Here is a 15,234-nt window from a genome sequence, read left to right as displayed (position 1 = left end):
TTTTTTTTAATTTGAATATGGCTAATTTAATGGTAAATCACAAAGAGGGTGATTTATGCCAAATCACAAGTAGGTGATCCAATGCTAAGATCACAAATGAGTGGTTTATGTGAATTTGTGATTACCAAGGAGGTAAATCTATGTTAATGTGATGCAAGCATTCAATTACTTTAGAATTCTCTAATATTCTTAAATACAAAAATGCAGGTACAGATACTAAGCAATATTAAAAGAAACCTCAAAGATAAGTGTTAGTCTTTGATAATAATACTAAATGAAATATGAGAACCTTAATGTGTATAAAGTAAAAAAGAATATTCGTTAACAACGGTAGAAAATACCAATGAGAACCTTTTACGAATATTTTTCACTGAGCCAATTGATCTTCCCCTTCGGCCTTAGAATCGTGTATAAGTGTAGATAAAAAGAATACCTTGAATTTGCTATGGCCATCGTTTCCCTCAAACTGATTAGGTATATCCAAAACCAGAAGCAGTTTGCTAATACAATAAAAAAAGCCCATACCCATCTGAACGACATAAATAAATTTTTAACCACATGTTGTATGTCAACAGATGAGGTATATGAATTCATTCGCCACTTGTTCCTTAAGTCAGGAATCATTTTAAATTCTGAAAAAGCTCCGGAAGATGGGCATTAGTCAGCTTGGTCCTCTTAGTGATTTCATTCTTCTTCTTCTTAGGTTTAGGCTTTGTTGAAATGCCTTCCATTTGGGCTGCACTCCTCCTCTTTGCAGTGTTAGTAGCAGGCTTCATTCCATTCTTTTGTAGATCCCTCTCTATGTCAATCATATCACGAGGCAATTCAATCTCCCGAAAAAGCTGTTTTAGGTCATCATCCACCTTAATGGGCACTTTAGGATCATTCGGGTAGGCAATGTCCTCTTGTGAGTCAAAGTTAGATAACAGCCAAACCTCCCTTGAAGCTTTCAAAGCCTACAACCCAATAAGGGTCTAGTTCCGTGAGAAACCAATTATATCTCACAACAAGACGGCATAAGCAAGTGCTAACCATATTTGAAACTCAATCTTTCAACTATGCCATTACTTTTAAAATAATACACAGAAATTTAAAGTATGAAAGACAACCTTGAACCTATTTTGGTCTCTTCAAGTCATGCTAACTTATAACTTCATGTAGATTTAACGTGTGAAAATCTCATTATGTTAAAGTATTAGTAAATTAGAGACAACTTTTCTTTGAATAATTTATTATTTTCATGACATCCACAATATGAATTTGCCTAAATAGTGTTCCCTTGCATGAAAAAGCAAAACTTTCAAGTACAAACATTGAAATAAATTAAAAAAGAAGAAGAGAGAAACTATTTAGAATGTGCTTGAAAGCAAAAATAAAGGGAGAGATATACACTTGGACTTGTTCCTTTCCTTGGAAGAGCTAAGCCATGGCTAGACATAATATAACTAGTTTTTAAACCATATTTACACTATATTAACTTGTCCAGATATCATCATAAAAGAACTCCCCAACTCTCCTACAAAAACATTTGATTCTTATGAAAGTGAAGTTTAAACCTAACTCAGTTCTAAAACCAGCTTATAAAATAAGATTTGCATTCACTTTAAATATTATAATTTGGCCTTATTTATAACCGATGTGAGCTTTCTTCTACACACCCCCTCACAACGAGGACGTGCATCTCAACACTTAAGAAAGTGCACTTTTAGCTCAACTCAACCTAGGAACTGGTGTATAAAGTGAGATTTACACTTATTTACATATTATAATTTGATATCATCTCTACTAGATATGGACTCATAAACACTTATATCCATACTTGATATTGCCCATAACATTTGATTATTTAAACTTCTTTCACATGCATAGGGATTAGTGATATTAGCACACATGATTCATCAATTCAATATGCATGGGAAGAAATCAAATCTGAGATATGAATACCTGCACAACGAGCCAAGGCAAATATGGGAGTGAAACATATATCAATATTCAAAATCCCACCCATGCCACTGAAAAATGAATGCCAAGAAAATATCATGCAAAACAATTAACTAACAAGAATAATTTACCTGCAAGTCTTCCATCACAGTTGGGTAAGAATCTTTTAGGTCAACAACAGCAATGCCCTCTGGAAACTTACGCACCAGGACAAGCAGCTGACTTTTGTCCCTAACATCATGCTTGGACTGCAGAGAAAAAGCAATGCCACTATCACAAACCAAACTACGGACCTAAACCTGAAACATGAAAGTGTAGGTACAATAACACGTTAATTAAAAGTTACCTTGTAAGAGAATTTTTCCCCATCATATCTAATTTTTGGGTTTTTTCTCATACTCTCAAAAACATCTTTATTAGCTCTCATGTCCACATAACACGCTTCATTTATTTGCTCCATCGTTAAAGCCTTCCGGGTCTGTAAAGCAAACACAAGAAAAAACACTAAGCATCAATGACACTCACTAACCACCATTCAGAATGACCATCACACACAAAGTAACTAACAGAAGGCTAAAGTAAAGCATATACTATTTACCATGCTCTTACCAATATTCAGCAGCGTCATATTACAATTAGCCAAATGCTAAATGGGCCCTTAGGACACTGGTAAATGAATTCAACTTCTTTTAATTAAATATTATCATTAATCCACTTTTATTGTGATTTGCTATGCCTCAGTGTGAATTCTGATAAAGGCTTTTTACTTTGAATTTCTTAACCGTCTTCAGGATACTGGTTATCAAGATCCTTAAAGAGACGATAAACAATCTTATTCAAGTCGATAAGGACAATTAGGTGTTCTGAGTATAACCCCAGTTGCATATTTGACACTGCTGATTGAGCATATTTTAAAGACCCCGGGTATTTTTCACTTTTCACAAGAGACAACCCTGTTTGAATTAGTTAGAATCACAATCAATTCTGAGTATAACCTAACTGCATATTCGACACTGGTCATTGTGCATTTTTTAGAGACCACAAGACAAGAGAAAACAATACTAAGCATAGTCCAACTGTATATTAACACAGTATATTAAAATTGTTTTTAGAAGTCACAAGTATCTTACGTGGAAGACAATAGCACTTTAATTAGTCAGGATCATCAAGGGTTCTATGTCCCAGCTGTAGATTAAACACTGCTGATCAAGCATCTTTATTTAGAAATCACAAATATGTTTCCCGAGAGACAATCCACTTGGCTAAGAAGCCATGGGTTCTGCGTATAACTTAACTGTATGTATATTTGCCACTACCTATTGTGCTAGAACAACTTTACACCAATTGATCCATTCGGTCTTTACTAAAGATGAATAAACCATAACACAAATATTTATGGTAATATAGAAAAGATGGATGAAATAATTATATATACCTCGAAAAGAAGATCAATAACACGCTTCATCTGAGCCCCTACGGGGGCTTTGCGTATGCTATTGACATGTTGAAGTCTTTCCGTGTCGTTAGAGAATTTGACAGCACCTGGAATTCTTCCATTGTTTGAAGCAGAGGGATTCTTCTCTGGCTGCCTCTTAGACCTGTTTCCCTTTTCCTGAAACGCCATCTGACGTAAAAAAATGATAGTAATCGCAGCACAAGGTTTTAGTCACCGATTTGCAAATCGATCAACCCCAGCTGAAATTTTTGATTATCTACTCTTCTATGTCTATTATTTGGGGAAAATGCTTAATCAATATGGTTATTGTTCCTGGATCCAAATTGGAAAGTGAATCAAACAGGTGGTAAGTGGATTTTGAAAAAGGTAGATTACGAGAAGATTGAAAGGTGTATGATCGCAGGAAATTGGATTGTGTGGCGAAGGGGATTACCTTCACAGGTTTTTCTCCTGCACAAACTGAATCACGCGGACATAGGAACGCTCTCTTATAATATTACTCCGCGTTTCGGCGCGTGCCTACCCTCCTGTGCTATTTAACTAGGTTGAATAACTTTTTTTTATCTCTAAATTTTACTGTGCAGATATAAATCTTTTAAAAATTAATTTGTATTTGATCGTTTTAATTTTTGATAATGACACGATGATTCACGTTTTTTTTTTTTATTTTTAATTCACCGTCCCAAATACCTTTATATTATCACATTATACTATTAAAAAAAATTAAAATAAATAATTAAAAAGTAATTAAAATAATAAATTAAAAGTTGATCAAAATAATGAGTGAAAATAATATTATTCTTTAATTTTTTAAGTATTATACATTATAAGTGAACCATAAGAATATGTGGATAACTTTTCTTATTCAAAGACAAAAAAAAAAGGTTTTTTTATTTTGTTATACATATGTTCATTAGGAAAAAATTTAAACCATTTTTGTCCTTATCATTATAAACTACCGTATTAATAATTTTATTCTTTAGAAAACAGAAAATAACATTTTTTTACAGTAGGAGTGAGACTAGATATCCAGAGTCACTGTAGATGTATCTGTATTTTTTTGGAATCGTCTTTTTATCGTATAAATTAGTTAAATCAGGACAATCCTCCTCGATCCCTCATAACCAATCACTCAACTCTGAAGTCTGAAGGTACTGAAAGTTGAGTTGTTGACTGTCTCAGCGTTGCGAAGTCTCGGATCCAGAATCGATGGATTAGGGTAATCTATTTCACGCTTCAAGCAAGAAGATTTAGGATTTTGATACTGCGTTATGTTTTGTTCTCTGATTTTACTTTAACATGTTTATTCGAGCCAAAATGATGCATTTGTTAGGAGCATGAAAATCTTCTTTTACTTGCTATTCTACTGTGTTAATCGCCATGATAGTGAGTCTAAACAAGAAACGAAAAATCGTCCTGTGCTGGTGACGTCGTCTTAGGTTCAAACGGCTAGAGTCGTCTTCAGTTACCTTTATTTTATGCGAAATCAGCAATTTATTCATACGATCCTGGTTCGATGCATCTTACATGCCGTAAGTTGTGAATATGCACAAAACAGCTAGAAAATAAATAAAAATTTATATATATATATATATATATATATATATATATATATATATATATATATATATATATAGGGAGAGAGAGAGAGAGAGGGGGAGGGAGAGGGGTTTTACGGACAAGGCCATATTTTCTGAGCTGAGATGAAAAACAATAGCATGGATCTTAGATTGTACTATCTGGGCGAGGAGCTGAACATTTACGATTAGCATACTCTTTAGTAAACTGCAATCTTTTAGTTTATGGCTATTTTTGTGTTTTGTGTGCACGTCCTGTAATAATGTTTTCAAATAAAAATTTAGAGATAAATTTCAAGAGGTGGACAAATATTTATTTGTACTAATGTAATTGTTGTTTCTGGCTCTGTTATCTATTTCATTTCTCATTGACTTCAATTGTGGCCATTCATAACTAGTGTAAATTTTCAACTAATCTTGAATTTGGTGGGGAATCTGTTTTTAAATTTTCTATCTTGTTGTATGTGAAATTTTTATTTCACTACAATAGTAGAGGACAATGATACTGACATTTTATATTAAGGTATTTATTTATTGGGTCAAATATGTTTCTAATCCCTAAACTTGGACGCGAAATTGAAATTCGTAGTGTCCCAAACTTTGATATATTTTGGTCCCCAAATTTTAAAAATGAATGGATATAGTTTTTTTAACCGATCATGTTTTTTTTTTTACGTGTTAAACGGCGTTCTAGGCTGGTATTTGAGATGGAACGTGTTAAACTGTGTAAACAGCTCAAATATTTTGATAGGTCAAAAAAGTTTAACTCAGGTGTGCTAGGAGGACTATATTTATTAATTTTTCAAGTTTGGAAACCAAATTGTTTTAAACTTTAGGATAAAGACGAATTATAATTCTACGTCAAAGTTTAAGAACTAAAAACATATTTAACCTTTATTTTGTTTCATAATCTTGTCAATGTGTCTCATGTTTAAATGCCACTTGATTGTATCTTATCCATTCTTCCTTCTCTACAGCTTTTTAATAATTTGTTTGTATTTTTGTCTCTGGAAATGTAATCCTATAGGGTAACTACTATCTTGGATGTCAAGTCACAACTCCTAATATGTGCTGATAGTGTGTCCTCCCTGATTCAATGAATCAAGTTAGAATGAACTTTTCTGGTTTTGGCAAATGACACAGATTTGAAACTAAGCTGAAAGATTCTCTTATATTACATCACTTTTGAGAATGGGTAAAGCTCAACGTAAAATGTCTGAAGCAACCAATAGACAGATCAGCAATAGCACAAAATGCAATTCCAAACAGGTAAGTGCAAACTTTTATTGAATTTATATTTTGTTCTTGGATGTTGTTTTCCACATTTTAGCTAAACTCTTATCACTCACCCATTTGCTGATGTTTGATAATTTCAGACCGTGGAAAAATCAGATGAACATCCTGAATGGTTACCTGATGGTTGGATTGTGGACTCCAAAACTCGAAAAAGTGGTGCATATATGGGATGTGGGTATAAGGTGGTAACAAAGTCTCTTTAAGTATGATTCAATATTACTTTTACAGACCTTGACAACTTTGATTAGGCCATCTTCTGTCATTTTTGTTTCTATTTTCTATTCTTATATTTGGCTGCAGTGAGTTCTTGTTCTTCCATAAATGTCAATTGCTGTTAGTCAGTAGATAGGATTGCTAGCAAGACACAACTGGCAGCCTAAATCTATAACGTGCACCACTCCTTAGATCCACATTTGAAACATGAATAAAGATATCCGTTGAAGCATATGGAGTAGAAAGTTTTCGTTTAAAATGTGAACCAGGAAGATATTAGGTGGCAGCCCACAGAATCTTTAGCTGGTCAATGCTTGGGTTGTTATTAGCAGGATTATCACAGGATCAATGAAAAATATATAGAATGTGTTGATTCTTAAGTGCAGTTGTGTCTATTAGTATGTAGGCAAATGCAGTTTTGTTCTCCTGAACTGCCTGGCTAGTGATGAACATTGGTTTGAACTGGTTTTTGGGACACACAATTCAATGCCGTATTCAAAATATTTATAATGGTTATATTCATTGGTAAAACAGTAAGTAGTACACTCTTCAATTGATGTGAACATATGACCATGTACCTCTTGATATTTTAATCTCTTGTTCTGTTTATTATTTGATGTATTAATTGCATAACAGCAATGTGGCTTTATCCTTTGTCTTTTATGTTCACTCTTCCTCTATTAATTACTTTTAAAATAGTAAAATAAAACTTTTAGTAATATATGCAGGTGAGTCTGTTGTGCATATGTTGGTTGCCATAATGATACATCTCATCATGCTGTAAATCTCTGTTTCTTTTTGCAGTGTTACATTGATCCAACTGGACGCAAATTCTACTCCAAACCAGAGGTATTACGCTATCTTGAGACTATAAACATCAACAGTCACAGTTCCAAGAAGGAAAAGATGCGCAAAAGCAATGTTTGTATCCCTATATCTCTCATCTCTGTTTTTCTTTTCATTCTTCTTTCGTTGTGAACTTCATAATCAAGCCTGCAGTTTTCCAATATGCAGTTTTTATAGTTTCCGAAATGTTATTTTAGGATGCTGTCGAGAAGTCCCCAGTTGAGGATTTACCACCTGGCTGGACAATAGAAACCAAGGTTAGGAAGGGTGGTACTGGCAATAGGAAAGATCTGGTATGAAATTCCATCAATATTTGGTAGATATATGATTTGCTGTCCTCCTCCACCCAAAAGAGGAAATTTTTTAATGCAGGTCTTGCTAGCAAGATAAAACTTGAATTTGTTAAAATAATCCTAGAAAAATTATGGAGTATACTTCCTTGTTTTTTAGATGGAGTATTTAAGGAAATTATATTTTTGGACTTGTTAAAATACTGTCAGGCGTGTAGCATGCTAAAATACTCCTAGAAACAAGTGGGAGTATATTAACAGCCCCCCTTTGTTACATTTGAAAGAAAATAAAATGTATATTTATGATTCATATGATCATTCATTTCCGTCAAATCTGGTTCTGTATTTCTTCTTTTGGGAGGTGGTTAGCAAATCAATTCTAATTTGGTTTTTTATCTTAGATTGTAATGTATTGCAGTTGATAGTTTTCCAAATGTTTGGTACTTGTGTAAATTATGATTGGGTTATACTTTCAACAGTTTTATATAGATCCGGTGGGTGGATATGTATTTCGCTCCAAGAAGGATGCACTACGCTATGTTAAGTCTGGTGATATAAGTGTGTGTGTGGTTAAACCGTATAAGCAACAAATCCAAGATCAAGACAAAGTATCTGTAAGGCTTTTCTGCTCAATATGATTTATACTATCTGACAATGGTAGCTTTTATCAAGTATAACTAACTCCCATTGGTTCTAACTGTTAACTATTAAAAGATTAAAAGGAAAGAAAACTCTGTCAATCACATGGACTTAGCCTTGTTTTGATAGCAATCTGATTAATAGATAAGTTTAATATTCATGAACTGACAGTGTAAAATAGTTTTTCATTGTCATCCAATTGTAAATGATTGCTGGTATGACTTTGAAGGTAATTTTGTAAAAGTCAACGAACTTGCCATACATGGTGGATTGTGATATGATGACTGTACGAAATTATTTTACATTGTCAGTGCATAGGTTTTTCTCAACTAATTCTATGCCCCTGCAAAAGTAAATAGTAGTTATTTTTAAAATTCTGGTAATTACATGCTTTACTGCAATTTTAATTTTTATATTCAATATAATGTGCTCTTGCCTATTACATTTGCTGTTTCTATACTATTTTTCAGTGGGTTATTATTCTATAGATGTATAATGGTTACTGGTTCAGAATGTAGAGATTAACTAAAATAAAGGAATTTTTATTTAAATTCCTCCTCCACCTTTGGATCAATGTATCCATTCCAGGTTCAACAAGGGCAAGGAAGATGAAAATAATCTCTTAACTAGGAATATGAGAGCTTACTCTCTCTCACACAAAACAAAATGACTACCTAAGTGCCTTCACTTACATTCTCTACCTTTATTTCTATCAAGCTATCTAATTAACCACTCTAGCAGCATTCCTAACAAGGCCTATTCTGACTATTAGGGCTGGCCTATTTGATTCTTAAGGCCCATTTGATAAACTTGTTTTCGAATATAACACTCCTTATAATTTTGGAAATTTATTTTAGAATGCAGATGAGAAGTCCACTATACAGGATTTACTACCTGGGCAGATGACAGAAGTCAAAATTAGGAAGGGCAGTAGTGACAAAAGGATAGATCCGGTAACATTTTAAAATATTATTCGTGAAATTGATCATTGGATTGGATGAGTTTCTATTTTGTCCATAGAGTACTATTAGAACTTGGAAATTGAGTTATTGTGATAAAACTGTTTTTCAATATGCAGTTTTTATAGTTTTGAAAATGTTTTAGGATTCCGTCGAGAAGTCCCAAGTTGAGGATTTACCACCCGGGTGGATAACAGAAGCCAAGGTTAGGAAGGGTGGTAGTGGCAAGAAGAAAGATCTGGTATGAATTCATTGATATTTGACAGATATATGCTTTGCTGTCCCTCTCTACCCAAAAGGGGAAAATTTTCAACACTGAACTTGCTAATATACTCTTATGTGTTTTATAAAGATTATGCCAGCATGGAAAGACTTGGATTCGTTAAAATAACCCTATAAAAAATGGTAGTATATTAGCGCCCACTCAAACTAGTATAGTTCTCTGTGTTTTATATGTAGTGTTTTGGGAAATTACAACTTGGACTTATTAAAATACTCCCAAAGGTTTATCATGCTAACAAACTCCTACAAAACAAGTATGAGTATATTGACACTCCCATTTGAAATAAAACATATGGATATTTACGTTTATACAATCTCGTTCTCTGTCTCATTTCTGTCAAATCTAGCTTTCTTTTATGTATTTCTTCTTTTAGTAGGTGGTTAGTGAATAATATCCAGTTTGGTTTATTATATCATAGTGTAATATAGCATTTAATAGTTTCCAGATGTTGAAATACTTGTATAAATTATGATTGGTTGATACTTTCAACAGTTTTATTTAGATCCAGTGAGTGGATATGTATTTCGGTCCAAGAAGGATGCACTGCGCTATGTTAATTCTGGCGATATAGATACGTGCGTGATTAAACCATATAAAAGAGGAATCCAAGATGAAGACAGAATAAGTGTAAGGCTTGTCTACTTAATATGAATTTCTATCTTACAATGGTAGCTTTTAGTAACTGTTCAAAGATTAAAAGAAAGGAGATTTCTGTAAATCTCATTGGACTAGGTTGAAACAAGCTGCAATATAAGCAAGTTTGAGTTATTGTCAAAATTCTGATAACTGCGTGCTTATTACCTTAACTATTGCTTCTATTTATAACTTGATTCTAATCCCACCTTATGGACCCGAACTAGCAGGTCCAAATCATACTTGTGTTGGTATTATATCTCTTTATAGAGTTAGGGTTGTAACTCTTTCCAGAGCTAGTTTTGTTGTTAAATGTTGTTCAAACTGAACGGTTGTAATCTAAGGCTATAAATCCATGATGTTAATACATAAGATAATATTCAACTATCTTTGAGTGTATGTGTGAATTGAGCTTGTGTACTTGAGTTCCGGATAGAGATCTGTGAGTGTGTGTGTTCAGTGTCTAGCTGGGAGATAAAGACGTGGAGTGGTGTTCGGTGCCTATCTAGAAGACAGAGTCGGTGGAGGGGTAAAAGAATCTGGAAGAGGTGAAGGGTATAACAATTGGAATTTTTATGCAACACCTTTTGAAAACTTTACCCCATTATTGTCAGGATTGCTTCCGTCCCAAGTTCCACCATTAGTACCGGTGTAGGCTTCTCCTTCCAATGCTAAGCATTTTTTGTAGTATGGTCTCCCAATAAAGCATACATATATATTTATTTTTTAATTTGGGAAATCAAGCTGAGAAAAATTTATTAATCTCGTTTTTGTTTTTTGTTCAATCTAGCCATCATCTATTGGCAAAAAGCAGAAGCTAAAGCAGTCTGCCGCAAATCAACAGCTTTCTGTAGGTAAGAAATCACAAAATAATTATATTTTAGAATTAGCTGATTGTTTATTCTACAAGGTTATCCAAATAACAATGATAAGTATTATTCCATTCTACAAGGTGAATCTGATGTGAAGAGCCAATCGTTAGAGCATGCAACTGTACACAGTCCTGAAATGATGAAAACATTTGATTCAGGTAGCTTAGTGCTAATAAAAGGTATATTGTTGAAAGAATCAGAAAAATAAGTTCTGTGATGAAGATGATTTTTTTACTTAAATCGTGCAGATGATGTGCTAGAGAAGGACCACTTTGAGAATATGATGGAGCATGCTAGTGAAAAGAATCACAGCAACCGTAGTTTATCCAAAACCAAAGAGTCCAATGTGGCTCGCCGTTTTTCACGGAGACTTTCTGGGGCTGAACCTGACCATTTGACCTACGTGCCCAATGAACAGGCTCTTCAAGTTCCTAAAAGAAAGTTGGGAAAAAATATAAGTATTTTAGACACTGATTTGACAAATAAATCATCTCAGCAGCTGAGTGGTGTACTGGAAACTGAGCGTTCATATAAAGAGCAAGAAGAAGTGCAATTGAACTCAAACAAATCCAGAACCAAGGAAGAGAAACAAATTTTTTATCGTTCTTCAAAACGATTAGCTGAATCTGAACCGAAGCTGATGAGCAACTCTAGTTCCCACAAAACATCTTATAAAAGTAAAAGGTCTAAAGGTGATGCCAAAGCAACCTTGCAGCAAAGTGATGGTCAGCCAGTTACGGAGTTTGCAGCATCAACAAATGGAAATAAAGGCAAAAAACTTCCCGAAGCCACACCCATAACTAGCAATCAACTGAAGAAATTTGATGACCAAGAAATAAATAACGATGAGAAATCAGAACTTGAGCAATCCTTTGCATTTCATTATTCTTGGTCTGATCCATGCTTGGAATTTGCAATTCAGACCCTGACAGGTGCATTACCAGTTGAAGATTCAACTGACAATGGAGAAGCCAGGGTTTCTGAAACAGATACATCTCCCAAAAATAAGTCGGTTGAGAATGTTACAGGAAGCAGCAATGACAAAACCTCACGTGTAAATTCAAAGAAATCCAAGAACAAAAAAGAGCTTACAGTGCCAAGGCGGTTGTCAAAGCGACTTGCTGGCAATGAATCCGAGGTACTTCCTACTGAAAAAGCTGCTGAATTCGCCCCTCAGAAGTCGTGCAATGACAAACTAGCTGCTACTGCGAGTTTAACTAATGGAGTGTCTGGGCATCTTCGTGACAGGGAAGAATCCGAACTTGTTGTCCAGGCATCTGACAGGTTGAAAACATTATGTGGTGAATCATTGATCAAGAATGAGAAGTCATATGATGCCCAAACGGTTCCCAATGAACAAATGCAGAGTTATGAAGAGGAAAATGCCGATGATGAAAGATCGTATTCACAGTTCCCCACACCTTTTGGGGACTCCTGGTCGGATCCTTGTCTAGAATTTGCAATTAAGACTCTTTCAGGTGCTTTGCCAGTTGACGCACCAACTGCGGACATTTTACCTGTTGTTACTCCTGATGTTAGTGACCCCCCAAATAAGGAGTCACTTCAGAGTATGGAGCAGAAGAGCATGAATGCAGAAACTCATGATAATCCCTACCAATCCCAGACCAAGAATGAGTTTAATACTGTTTGCCACACATCAAAACAAGACCTGAACCAGCCCGAGGTGACCACCTACTCCACATCTTTTGGAAATGATCCAAAGTTTGCAACTAGAGAGTCTTACAAGGATGGAGACAGTATAACCAGGAATTCTAATGGAAGAGAACCCGAACGTATTAAATCTGGGAACGCACTAGAAATTGATATTAACAAAACAATTCTTGAAGAAGAACCACAACCTGCAACAATAAACTACGATAATTCTGACAGAGAATTCGCTGCTTCATTTATGGATTCTTGGTCAGATCCATGCCTAGAATTTGCATTTGATACTCTTTCAGGCGCAATACCAGTAGAGGAAAATATAACAATTCAAGCATGTTTCCAGGAACGTGCCCATAGCCATGGCCAAAGAGGGGGTTTCTCGACAGTACCAGATTTTGGATTTTCCAATAGTGGTATCTCATTTCACAATAATATAGAGGAGAAATCCAAGTCAGTTCAACAGTCATCAGCGAGTTCTTCTTTCCTCCCCCAGGAAAAACAAGGTCTGGGCGCTTTCTACGGGGTTGATCCTCAAGAACAATACTTTCAGAATAGTAATAATTTTCAGAGAAAGTGAGTTCGCAAGACATTGCTGGCTAATCCCAAGTATAATGCTTAACGACTGTACCTGTATGAACTTCTATATCAATATCATCATTATGCATCTATTCCAACTGTGCTTGTGTGAACATCTATATCAGTGTCATCATTATTATGCATCGTGCATGCTAATACTGACTGTTGTATCAAATAAAAACTTCCTATCTATGTTGAACTTTAATTAGTCAACCGGGTAAAAAGTTTTACAATTACAGTACACGAAAATTAAGTTTGAGAAAATAAACTAGGGAAAAATTTTGCATTGTTTAGTTTTTTTTTTTTTAATTCCACCGAAGATTATAGATGAGAATAAATTAAGAACAATTAAATACTTACATTATTAGTACTAAATATTTTACTTTAGATTAATGCAAATTAAATGTATGAAAAATTTATATATGAGGGGAAGTTATGTTAATATATTATTTGAATTGAACTCATGCTTACTGTTATTACCATGTGCAAATTCAAAATTTTAATGAATTCAATATATGATCAATAAAATATAGATAATCTTAAATTTCAATTTCTCAAGAAATGAAGGAATTATATTAATTTGTAGGTCTAGCAGCATGTATAACATAATACATATGTTAAGTATTTGTTTTACGGAACTAAAGTTTATAATGCATAAATATTTTTAAATATCTAAATTGTATTATAATTAGAATTAATAATGAAGTTACATTTATGATAAAATATAATTATACAAGATTATATTTAAATATTAAAAAATTTAATTTAGAAATTAAGATAAAGGCCTTGAAATGATATTTATAAAAAGATCTCGTAAAAATGTTTCCATTAAGAAAAATAATTCTCAAAAGAACTATAATATTCTAATTTATATATAGAAAGAATATAAATACTAAAAAATATTTAATAGTGTAGAAAGTTAAAAATTAAAATATGGTACAATTTGAATGGTTGCTATGACATATATATAATTCAATTTGCACGTTTTTTTATGAACAATAACATAACAAATAAATTGAAAGAAGACAATAGGGTTTTTATAATAAAACAAGAAGAAAGAAGAAAAGAAAGAGAACAACAAATAAAGAGAAGGAAACAAAGATCCCCACCTCTCGTGAGTACTTTTCCCAATAAATCAAGAACGGAAGACAACAACCTCGTACAAAAAAATAAACTCACAAAGAATTCCTAAGGATCATTATACCAACCAAAAGAATATATAGTCCAACAAATACAATGACAGATTATCTTTATCTTTTTATCATTTTCATTGAAGCCAACTTCTTAGGATTTGTTGGATTCCCCATGATTAATTGCTCTAATTTTATTTTTTTTGTCATTGTCATTTAATATCTCTATTTTAATATCTCTATGGTTTTCAAAAGACAAACATTTAGAGAAGTAGTGAGAAGATGAGTTATTTCATAGAAATCATTTTTATTCATGGTTGTTGAAACTTGGGTCGGTCAAGTCCACAAAATGGTGTTATATAGGGTTAAAGACCGAGATAACATATCTACACAAAAAGAGAAGGACAATAAACACCACTCACACAAATAAAAGCAACACAAACACGTATTATATAATGAAAGAGAAACTCAAAAAGTTAACTAATATGGCTAAAATCGTTTATTTTTATATGATTAAATGCACAATGATTTTAGAGATGTGGTTAAACACATACACCAATTAGAATATGAGAAACTTAGTTGATGAGTATTTATTAGAAATCCATGTACAAGTTCTAATTTGTGCAACTGAAAATATTTCCTAACATTTGCTATTACATTTCTCAAAATAATGTTGTTTTTATGAATATAAATACTCCAAACTATTGTCATCCACATACATTTTCATGCTGTATTAGACTTCTTATTTAAACAAAGATGTTCAAATTGACAAAAATATATCTTTGCACTATTAGGTATACAGAAGATGTTTCTTTCAAAAAATTGCACAATTTCATATGTGTGTAGTTATCCTACATG

At 33.4% G+C, this 15,234-nt stretch overlaps 2 protein-coding genes across 5 annotated transcripts; one reads left to right on the top strand and one right to left on the bottom strand.

Annotated features, from left to right (window-relative positions):
* Nucleotides 1-245: 245 nt before the first annotated feature.
* On the bottom strand, nt 246-3,883 carry LOC114174018 (transcription initiation factor IIE subunit beta-like). Its single transcript, XM_028058751.1, has 4 exons — nt 3,377-3,883; nt 2,288-2,419; nt 2,073-2,189; nt 246-956 (listed from the first exon to the last, which is right to left on the bottom strand). The coding sequence occupies exons 1-4, from the start codon at nt 3,563-3,565 to the stop codon at nt 621-623; spliced, it is 774 nt and encodes a 257-aa protein (XP_027914552.1). The 5' UTR covers nt 3,566-3,883; the 3' UTR covers nt 246-620.
* A 586-nt stretch (nt 3,884-4,469) lies between these two features.
* LOC114171406 (methyl-CpG-binding domain-containing protein 13-like) lies at nt 4,470-13,361 on the top strand. 4 transcript variants are annotated; one of them, XM_028056457.1, is made up of 12 exons: nt 4,472-4,616; nt 6,118-6,243; nt 6,351-6,452; nt 7,288-7,404; nt 7,527-7,622; nt 8,099-8,233; nt 9,116-9,211; nt 9,363-9,458; nt 9,993-10,127; nt 10,924-10,987; nt 11,086-11,163; nt 11,254-13,361. In XM_028056457.1, the coding sequence occupies exons 2-12, from the start codon at nt 6,166-6,168 to the stop codon at nt 13,245-13,247; spliced, it is 2,991 nt and encodes a 996-aa protein (XP_027912258.1). In that variant the 5' UTR covers nt 4,472-4,616; nt 6,118-6,165; the 3' UTR covers nt 13,248-13,361. The 4 variants fall into 4 exon arrangements, with proteins under 4 accessions (XP_027912260.1, XP_027912258.1, XP_027912255.1 ...); XM_028056454.1 differs by having other exon boundaries at nt 6,002-6,243; XM_028056459.1 differs by lacking the exon at nt 9,993-10,127 and having other exon boundaries at nt 4,470-4,616; nt 6,002-6,243.
* The last annotated feature ends 1,873 nt before the right edge of the window (nt 13,362-15,234 follow it).

Source organism: Vigna unguiculata, chromosome 2 (assembly GCF_004118075.2).
Source record: "Vigna unguiculata cultivar IT97K-499-35 chromosome 2, ASM411807v1, whole genome shotgun sequence".
NCBI classification, from domain to species: domain Eukaryota; kingdom Viridiplantae; phylum Streptophyta; class Magnoliopsida; order Fabales; family Fabaceae; genus Vigna; species Vigna unguiculata.
This window is presented reverse-complemented; position numbering and strand designations above follow the sequence as displayed.

Coding starts and splice junctions, on each gene's coding strand:
- LOC114174018 (XM_028058751.1), bottom strand. CDS start 3,565: ATGGCGTTTCAGGAAAAGGGAAACAGGTCTAAGAGGCAGCCAGAGAAG. Junction 2,420..3,376: donor TTATTGATCTTCTTTTCGAG/GTATATATAATT, acceptor TTTGCTTTACAG/ACCCGGAAGGCTTTAACGAT. Junction 957..2,072: donor CTGTGATGGAAGACTTGCAG/GTAAATTATTCT, acceptor ATTGGGTTGTAG/GCTTTGAAAGCTTCAAGGGA.
- LOC114171406 (XM_028056457.1), top strand. CDS start 6,166: ATGGGTAAAGCTCAACGTAAAATGTCTGAAGCAACCAATAGACAGATC. Junction 7,405..7,526: donor AAAAGATGCGCAAAAGCAAT/GTTTGTATCCCT, acceptor ATGTTATTTTAG/GATGCTGTCGAGAAGTCCCC. Junction 11,164..11,253: donor GATGAAAACATTTGATTCAG/GTAGCTTAGTGC, acceptor TAAATCGTGCAG/ATGATGTGCTAGAGAAGGAC.